Source organism: Gymnoscopelus microlampas (genome assembly GCF_963454915.1).
Source record: "Gymnoscopelus microlampas genome assembly, chromosome: 10".
Classification (NCBI taxonomy): Eukaryota; Metazoa; Chordata; class Actinopteri; order Myctophiformes; family Myctophidae; genus Gymnoscopelus; species Gymnoscopelus microlampas.
The window spans coordinates 38225422-38236173 of NC_139947.1; the positions used below are offsets into that span (position 1 = coordinate 38225422).

At 41.0% G+C, this 10752-nt stretch overlaps 1 protein-coding gene across 1 annotated transcript; it reads left to right on the forward strand.

Moving 5' to 3' along the window:
- Positions 1 to 1627: 1627 nt before the first annotated feature.
- Positions 1628 to 10490, forward strand: LOC311054210 (protein NLRC3-like). Its single transcript, XM_084070088.1, has 7 exons — positions 1628 to 2157; positions 2379 to 4266; positions 5670 to 5837; positions 6074 to 6120; positions 7152 to 7670; positions 8964 to 9052; positions 10444 to 10490. The coding sequence occupies exons 1-7, from the start codon at positions 1755 to 1757 to the stop codon at positions 10459 to 10461; spliced, it is 3132 nt and encodes a 1043-aa protein (XP_083926214.1). The 5' UTR covers positions 1628 to 1754; the 3' UTR covers positions 10462 to 10490.
- The last annotated feature ends 262 nt before the right edge of the window (positions 10491 to 10752 follow it).

Consider the following 10752-nt stretch of genomic DNA (forward strand, 5'->3'; position numbering starts at 1 on the left):
AACTATTTGAACCCACAGGGACAAAGATGATCAGAACAGTGCTAACAAAAGGAGTGGAGGGTATTGGCAAAACTTTCCAAACGCGAATGCTCTTGTTGGACTGGGCAGAAGAAAAGTCCAACAAAGATACAGACCTCATATGTTCACTTCAATTTGCAGAGCTGAACACAAGAGCTAACAAAGACCAAAGCTTAATGGCACTTCTTAATCATTCATTTGAGGATGCAAAGCAACCAGGAATTTCCCACTATGACAAGTATGAGTTAACTATCATATTGGATGGTTTAGATCAGTGTAAACTTCCTCTGGACTTCAACAATCCTAACTTGACTGACATCAGAAAGCCAGCCTCAATGGACGTGCTATTGACAAACCTCATCAAGGGGAATCTGCTTCCCTCTGCCCGTCTCTGGATCATCTCCCGATCTTCAGCAGCTGACAAGATTCCTCTTCGGTACATCGATACTGTCACAGAGTGTCGAGGTACTGAATGTTTATAGTTGCACACTAAAAAATGTTATAACATGCTTTTATGATTCATATTTAAACTATACAGGGTCTAATAACAGCGTAGAGCTCCCATGTGGATCTCAAACATCATGTGGCCAGTCTATGACGTCAGTTATCTATGACGTATGACTCCAGATCTGGGCAAGATTTTCAGCTCAATCCAACACCCCTTGACTTATTTTATAATCAAATTTAAGTTAAATATTTCCAAAAGTATATAGTACATGTGAAAGAAATCACACCCTGTGTGAAGAGAGTGGTGCCTTTGATGAGCCCCGTATTGATGTTGTCATCAATGTTTGTTTATTGGACATACATACATACGGACGGACACACGGACAAAGTCAGATATAGGAGTGGTTGGCACCACTCAAAAATATGTGGAGGTACATCATTTGCCTACTGGTAGTGTGCACACGTATTATGCTATACAAGAGATTAGCCCCGGACAGACAGACCCCTTTGTTGTGTAAAACTTGACACAACACATCATTATGCCTACAATTGGTCATTGTAGGCATTAACAGCATATTCATGTTGGTATAATGCTTTCACCTTATGTGATGTTGCAATAGTACATTGCCATGTTATGTTAAAGATAAAGTAGCCAATCATGTGTGTCATTATATTACATATATTATTATACAGTATAGTATATTTGAAAATGCACGTTGGCAATAGTGCACTCTTGCACAATACCACTGACATTTGCACTTCTGAAGTTGTGAATGTGTGTTGTGAAATCTCAACCTTGATGAATTTCTGCATTTTCAAGAGACCACCATCTTAATTCTTGAGACACATTTAAAAACAGTAGTCTTTTTCAGTGTTTTAACTTGTTTTCCCCTCTTTCTTTTTGTCACTGATGTATCCTGGTTCATTCAGAATCCTTGGAGCGTCAACGACAACTGTCATCAAACATAAAAAAGAGGTTGAATCAAGAGATCTGTCACACTGAAGACCCAAATCATTCAAGAGCCAAAGACACAGAGCACATCATAATAGAATGCAGCAATGACAAGCTCAACAAGGAAGATGTCATAGGACTCACTGAACAATCCATAACACACAAGACATTGGTCTTCTCAACCTCTGATATATTTCTACCTAAGAATGATGAACCAATCAGAACAGTGCTTACTAAGGGAGAGAGTGGCATTGGAAAGACCTTCCATGTACAGAAATCCATCCTAGAGTGGGCAAGAGTTGAAAATAAAACTGACAGTGATGGATGGGTGAGCTGGATGAAAAGTAAAGCTATGGCCGTATTTGGAATGGATAAAGCCAACAAGGGCACAGAACTTATATTTCCCCTGAATGTGTCCAAGTTAGATTTGGATGGAGAAACCACTTTGGTAGGACTTCTCAACCATTGCTTTGAAGAAACCAGAAAATATGTGATCTCTGACTATGCGGACGTTGATGTGACGTTTGTCATCGATGATTTGGATCAGTGTAAGCTTCCTCTTAACTTTGAAAACAATGCTGACTTGACTGATATCAGAGAGCCAGCTTCAGTAGACGTGCTCCTGACCAACCTCATCAAGGGGAATCTTCTTCCATCTGCTCGTCTCTGGATAACAGCCCGACACGAAGAAGTCAATCGAATCCCTTCCAAGTTTGTAGGAAGAATGACAGAAATACGAGGTAAGGTTATAGGTGCAGGTGAAGCCTAGCATAATATCAAATCCAAATATAACACACACACACTCACATACACACATGCACGCACGCACGCACGCGCACACACACACACACACACACACACACACACACACACACACACACACACACACACACACACACACACACACACACACACACAATCTTTTTGTAATATTTTTCTTATTTTTTTCCATTTCCCACAGAGAAGCCTGATGTGGCAAGTAGTCGTGAACTGAAAAAAAAAATGTCAAAACAATTTCGCCATGTATTTGAGAGGCTCACCAAACACACCACTTCGGCCCTCCTGAATGAGATCTACACAGATGTCTACATCATAGACGGAGGGACTGGAAATGTCAATATTCAGTCAGAGACCAGGAAGATTCAAGAAGCAGCATTCAAACAAGAAGAAACACCCATCTTGTACTATGAAATGTTCAAGGCCAGATCTGGACAAGAAATCCGGACTGTGCTGACAAATGGAGAGGCAGGCATTGGAAAAACAATGACTTCACAGAAGTACATGCTGGACTGGGCCGAAGGAAAATACAACCAGGAAACAGACTACACATTCCTATTCCTTTTCCGAGAGCTGAATTTAAAAAAAGAGGAACAATACAGTCTTGAGGGACTTATTCATGAGTTCTTCCCAGAAATGAAGACATCAGAAATCTCCAACTATGACAAGTACAACATCTTGATTGTCTTGGATGGACTAGATGAGTGTCGGCTCGATCTCAACTTCAAAAGTGACATCTGCACAGACGTCAGAGAGAAAACCTCTGTGAATGTTCTACTGGTAAACTTGATCCAGGGCAATCTGCTTTCCACCGCTCGCCTCTGGATAACCTCTCGACCTGCAGCGTCCAGTCGTATTCCTCCTGAACATGTTAATCGTGTAACTGAGGTACGAGGATTCAATAATCCACAGAAGGAGGAGTATTTCAGGAAGATATTCAGTGATGAAGAGCGTGCCAACAAGATAATCTCACATGTCACGAAATCAAGGAGCCTTTACATCATGTGCTACATCCCAGTCTTCTGTTGGATCACCGCTATAGTTCTGGAGGACATGCTGAGCATGCATGAGAACACAAAAGATGGCACAGAACTAGGAGAGCTGCCCAAGACACAGACTGACATGTACATACACTTTCTTTTGTTACAGTGCCAGGGTAATGTGAAGTATCGTGACACAACTAAGACAGCTATGGCAGATGAGACAGATGACATTGATGACACGGCTACAACAGATGAGACAGCTAAGACTGAAAAGAGAGCTGTAACAAATGACAGTAATGACCGATATTCATGCTGTAATTCAGCGAACAAGGACCTCGTTCTTGCCCTTGGCAAACTGGCCTTTGAAGAGCTGCAAAAAGACAACCTGGTCTTCCTTGAAGAAGATCTGACCAGTCGGAACATAGACCTCACAGAAGCTGCCGTCTACTCTGGCCTATTCACGCAAATCTCGCGAGAAGATTATGAGCATCTGTTCCAAAAGAAGCTGTACTGCTTTGTCCATCTGAGCATTCAGGAGTTTCTGGCTGCTGTTTATGTTCATGTTCAATTCAACAATGAGGGTAAAAATATGCTGACCCAACAAAACACTACAGATGTTTGTTCGTTCTTTTTCGATCTTTATACATGCGCAGTGGAAAAGGCTATGAAAAATGACAATGGAGACTGGGACCTGTTCCTCCGCTTCCTCCTTGGCCTATCAGTGGAGGCCAATCAGAAACATCTTCAAGGCCTGCTGAAACAAACGGGGGAAAGTTCACAGACCGAGAAGAAAATCACTGATCACATAAAGGAGAGGATCAGAGGGACACTCAATGCAGATCGAAGCATCAACCTGTTCCACTGCTTGAATGAGCTGGGTGACCATTCTCTTGTGATGGAGATTAAGAAGTACTTGTCTTCGGACAGTGTCACTTTTGAAGATTTCTCCCCTTCACAGTGGTCAGCTCTGACCTATGTGTTGATGACATCCGATGAGAACCTGGAGGTGTTTGATCTGAAAAAGTACTTGACATCAGAGCAAGTTCTTCTGGGGATGCTCCCAGTAGTCAAAGTCGCCAAAACCGCTTTGTAAGTAATTCCCAGTATTTTTTATTTTGCAGACATAGACAAAGAGATAGAGCTAAAGGTAGTTGCCAAATATTTGTTGTGGACTCACTGGCCTCTAGTTTGAAGGCAGTAAACTGCTACACTTGGCCAATAACTCTCCAGCAGAGTGTTTTTTTCCAAATGTTTTGCAGACAACATTTTGATTTAATACATTGATTTAAAGTACTGCTTAAGCGATTTATGCCCAAACAGAGATCCTCAATATCATGGCCAGTACATCACACGTATGTCACTACTAACCCAACATAAGTATAATATAAAAATAATAACAAAAGAAATACACCTGACCAATAATATTGGTATATATTATATACTAATGGTTACACAATTTTGAAGGGCAGATTGTTGGAACTAATGGTTATTCAGGAAACATATTGACAGAATAAAGAAGGAAACATAAAGGACAAAATGTCAACATTGAATCAATTATTCAAAGGAATGGGAAAAATGTTTCAATGTCTCAATCTCTTGAGTATTAATCATGAAAGGAAAATATCTGAATTTGATTAACCAAACTACTGTTAACAATGAAAGACGTCAAGATCTGACAAAGTGCATCGTACATGATCAATCGATAAATATTAAAGTTTACCACCCTTAAAACTAGAGGCCATTGTCTTTATTATGGATCATTCTTATAGTCCATAAACAGTTGATGATGATGGCAGTTTAATTATTTGAATTGGAATTAAACCATGGTCAAATAATTGTCCCATGGCATGTATTTCTAACTTTGCTGATTTAATTAATGTTCTCACAGGCTGAGTTCGTGTGACCTCTCTGTGAAATCTTGTGAAGGTCTGGCATCTTCAATTCTCAGAAATAGTTCTGCCAATTTGACAGAGCTAGACTTGAGTAACAATGACCTGTTGGATGAAGGCATCAAACGTCTCTCTGAAGGCCTTGGGAAACCACAGTGTAAACTGAAGATTCTGAAGTTGGTATATTTTCATGTCAGGCATATGAAGGGGGAGCTCTTATGTAGTTAGTGACAGCTCCTGACAAATTTATCGGGGGGGGGGGGGTTGCGATGATGGCTGTTGTTCAATGAGTAAATTAAACGGTGGAATAACTTGACATTGTCACATTGCATTGTATAATTTGATTATTTCTGGTCAGCTCACATACTATAGCAATAGCACCAGTAATGGCAGATGGCAGCATAAGTCACTTTAATTAGGAAAATCATAGGGATACCGATATGAAAATGTTGGCTTGAATTAAATTAAATGTAATTCAAGCCAAAAGTACGAGTGTGTGTGTGTGTGTGTGTGTGTGTGTGTGTGTGTGTGTGTGTGTGTGTGTGTGTGTGTGTGTGTGTGTGTGTGTGTGTGTGTGTGCGTGCGGGTGTGTGTGTGTGGCAGGTTGTCAGGTTGTCAGGTGACAGAAGAAGGTTGTAGATTCCTGGCTTCCGCTCTGGAGTCCAACCGCGAATATCTGAGAGAGCTGGATCTGAGCTACAATCACACAGGAGACTCAGGAGGTCTCACTGCTATCAAAGAGGATCCCCACTCAAGCCTGGAGATACTCAGGTGAAGTGCGCGTGTGTGGTGGTGGTGGTGGTGGTGGTGGTGGTGGTGGTGGTGTGTGTGTGTGTGTGTGTGTGTGTGTGTGTGTGTGTGTGTGTGTGTGTGTGTGTGTGTGTGTGTGTGTGTGTGTGTGTGTGTGTGTGTGTGTGTGTGTGTACATTACAGATACCTTGGTTTGTTTGTTTGTTTGTGTGTGTGTGTGTGTGTTACAAGTTATAACACATGTGCATTTTGTACAGTTTGGACCATGGTGGCGAGCATCGGTTAAAACCAGGCTGGTTGAAGTGTAAGTTCTCTAATGACATTGTATTTTCATTATTGTTGACTTCATTAGGGACTGAGTTATAATGTTTTTTAAATATTTGTTAGATATTGTTTTGACACACTAAGCCTTAGTTCCAGTCTCAGATTTTCCAGTTAGATCAGTCCAATTATACTTGGGATTCAGGCAAAGCTCCCTTCATTGCAATGAATTTGTCAAGCATGTTTTGAATTATATATTTTTTTACAATCATTACAAATTAACTGACATTGATTAGTTCATCTCTAGTCCCAACTGTCTGAATGAAACCTCAAAGCATGCACAAAATAATCTCTGTACTTGGTTCTTCGTTTGTAGAGGCAGAATTCAGTTGTTGGAAGGTCCGTCCCAAATAGGCATTAGCAAAAATTGCTACCTTCAAAGGTGCCTTCTTTTCAGCCAATTCTAAAGGCAGCATCACATGTACTAGTCTCACGTACCCCAGAAGCATTTATCAACAAATTTATCAATAAATAATCTAATCCCGTTTATCCTGTATGAACTCTGATGAACCATTTATCAAGACAACAGCCTGATATCAGTGCAAGGCGAGAGTCGTGTAGGAAAGCAACTCATTACCACATCATTTAAACAGTCTCCATGCAGATTCAATCATCATATTGGAAGTTTTGCTGTTACAGTAAGCCATATGAGTTGCACAGTGCTTGTACACAGTCAGCGTTTCATCAACTACTTTTCTTTGTCATTATCATAGGTAACATTCCATAAAGTCTGATTTATACTGTACGACAGTGTCGCTCACTGAAAATATTCCACAATATGTTGCATTGAGTAATTTAATATAACAGGGCAGACATAGAAAAACACTGGACTTGAGCAAGAGACGAAAGTTGGTTTTTGAGTCGACATATTGTTCACATCCCTAATTTGATCAGATACTGTATGTGTAGTTACAATGCTTTTCCATAGCCTAATGGAATGGTTTAATATGCTGGAATAAGGCCATTGTAAAAATTAGGTTCTGCAATGTTATGTACGTGTCATGTCCTCATCAGATGGTGTTGATCTCAAACTGGACATTAACACAGCAAGCCAGAAGCTCGTCCTGTCTGATGGGAACAGGAAGGCGAAACGGAAGACGAAGGTGGAAGAGGAGGTTCAGTATCCTGACCACCCAGACAGGTTTAGCAGGACACAGGTGATGTGTGAAGTGGGCCTGACAGAACGCTGCTACTGGGAGGTGGAGTTGAGAGGAACAGTCGGTATCGCTGTGGCCTACCGAAGAGTCAACAGGGGTTGGGACAGTAGCGGTGGACTCGGATCCAATGACGTGTCTTGGAGTCTGATATTCTCTGAAGAAAAACCCAGATATACTGCCTGGCATGATACAGAGACTATTGCGGTATCTGTCCCCTCCCAAAAAATAGCAGTGTTCCTGGACTGGGAAGGTGGTACTCTGGCGTATTACAGTGTGTCCGAAGGAAGACTGACTCACATACACACCTTCCAGACCCAATTCACAGAACCCCTCTACCCAGGGTTCTGGATTAAGAAGGGCTCATTATCTCTGTCAGGTGTGTAGAGATGACTCCCATGCGATCAGTACCAAAATGTCCATGGGTTTCAGGTGCAATCAAATCAATTTAAACATACAGGAATTGCTTAGTGTGCCTCATATCAACACGAAGTCACTACAAAAATTCCCATCCAGAAATGTCAATGGTTGCTTTCCAATTCTTCATTTCCAGTACATTTCGGATAGATACACAGGAAATGTTGCATACATCAGTGCTACAGTAAATAATCATCATAGACAACTTAATCTGGATATACAATAAATAGAGATCACTTACAGTACAGAAAGTATTTTAAGTCATAATCGAATGTGCAAATGTTTTAAGACGGCCAATCCAATAATGTTACCTCCTCCTAACTAGGGTTGCCAACATCCAGAACTGGAGATGCATGCACGTGCGTGCATGTGTCCCTCGTGCGCGCGCGCGATTTTTTTCGGGTTTCCCGCGGATAAAGTTACTTTTTTTGTTACTTTATTTCGGTTTTAGGGTTAGGGTTGGGAACAGGCTGACATGCCACACAAACAATGATGCCGCGCCCACCGGAGAAAATCTCACACACACGCACGCGTGCGAGCACTGTGTCTGCCCTGTCAACTGAGCGGTCCTAGCGCCCTTCGCATACAGCACACAAACACGCAGCCAGACACACTGCAGTGTGCGCAAACAGAAATATATTTTTTATTTTTCCCTTTACACCGGAGTCCGGGACAAACAAAGTCCCGTACGGGACACGCCCCTTTTGGCTCAAATACGGGGCGTCCCGGCTAATACGGGACGGTTGGCAACCCTACTCCTAACATCCAGGTTACCTCCTGAAACCTTTTCAATACTGGTATGTCTTAGTGAGGATATAGGATGATTATTTTCAACAAAAATAGTAATGTAATGCATGGGATGGTACTGCTTGAGGAAGAGGTAAATATCACTGCTTATCTCAGGCTTGTACCTCTTTATAAACATTACATTTGTTTTGCTGCATTATTTGTATTTGTATGTGACAGTAAGAGTATGCCCTTGGCATAATGTTTGGGGGGGTATATACAAAAATGTACCTTTATATTTTATATACATTATATAGTAGAGTGCAGTAAACAAACTCCACTTTAAGTTCATGTAATTCAATGTTTTTGAATGTAAAAAAAAGAAAGAAATTCAAGGTACAAGCGTGTGTGTGTGTGTGTGTGTGTGTGTGTGTGTGTGTGTGTGTGTGTGTGTGTGTGTGTGTGTGTGTGTGTGTGTGTGTGTGTGTGTGTGTGTGTGTGTGTGTGTGTGTGTGTGTGTGTGTGTCAGGTTTTCAGGTGACAGAAGAAGGTCGTAGATTCCTGGCTTCCGCTCTGAAGTCCGGAAGAGGATCCCCAGTCAGAGTTGGAGATACTCAGGTGAAGTGTGTGTGTGTGTGTGTGTGTGTGTGTGTGTGTGTGTGTGTGTGTGTGTGTGTGTGTGTGTGTGTGTGTGTGTGTGTGTGGGGCACAGCAATGCCATGGTAATTCAGAGTCGGCGACTGGGAAGAGATGTGAAGCCGAGGAAAAGAGTGTGAGTTAGTGTGTGCGTCCGTGTGTGCGTGCGTGCATCTCACTATGTCAATCACTGTTTGAATCTGTTTGCAATTTCAGTTGATGGTTTTAAGAAGTAGCTAAAAACACACTTTTATGATCTTGCTTTTAATTGATCTCCTCTTATCTGATTTTATCCTTTCTTAATTTTACAGTTTTAATCTCACTCTCTGCTAAATCCTATAACTTGCGTTGCTATGTCTTTATTTTTAACCTTTCTTTTATTTTTTAATGTAAAGCACTTGAACTGCATTCATGTCTGAAAGGTCCTCTATAAATAAAGATTATTTTTAGGGCCCAAGCACTGCACCAGTGCGAAGCCCTATTAAAATTACAAGGATTATTATAATTCTTTGTACAAATGAATCATGTCTTTAAAGGGCATACTGTATGGGCCCAAAAATATCATATCACTTGAAAATGAATTTTATTAGTAAATCTGTGTATATAAAATATACATTCCCCCTCAAATCTCTTAGTTACACCAACATTGATCATGTGAAGTAGTTTGTTTATGCTTATTTATTGAAATGACAAAAATCGCAATTGTCATTTTGAACACTAGTTCTCGGAAGGGGCTCACGGCTCCTACCCCCAAAACACACTCGCCCTCTTTTTTTTTAAACTGATGGCGACCGTTCTCTGGTTGCTGAATTTGACCCAGGGTGACCGTGTTTTGGGGTTCGTTCTCGTATTCATTATAACTCTATGTAATGGGCATGCACTGCAGACTGAGACCCAACAGAGTGGACACAGCGAAAGGGCTCTAGGAAGAGCGCATTTGAAAACAAAAGGGGCTGTATGTGTAATATGAATCAATGCTTAACAACTGTGTGATCTATTTATTAGCTGAAATTAATAAGTTGTTCAGAAACATGCTGCGGCAGTCCCGCAATGTGTGTATCTCCATTTCTCCCCAGCCAAGGAGCGCCGCTCTGAGGAGCTCAAAGCCCGGCCATAATGGCATGCTTACCCAACGTGCAAAATGACTACCGTATTTATGATTTCAATAAATAAGCATAAAAAACTACTTCACATGAACTAAATATTTCCACTGAAAAATACTTTGCCTGCTACAACAATTCCTGAAAGGTGACAAAGTACTGTGTTAACTGCACAGTGGCTGCTGCCCCTCCCGACGTGGACAGAGGTGTGATGGCATGGTCATCGCTGCTTGCAGCTTTAATTATTATTATTATTATTATTATTATTTACAGATTGGACCATGGTGGTGAGCGTCGACTAAAACCAGGGATGTGGAAGTGTAAGTCTAATAATTGTATTTTTGTTATATTGAATTTCTATGTTCACAAAAAAATTGCAAACATTTTAAAAAATGCGTGTGATGTGACTTTTGATGTTGTCTGTAGTAGCTATAGTGTATAATCACTGGAAGTAAACTCAATTTCTTAGCCTTTTTCTTTTTATAGCATTGTAGAAGTAAATTGTTACCTCAAGTACAATTCAATGTATCCAGTGCATTGTACATTGCAATACTAGATTAGACTAGCCTCTGTATTAGTATG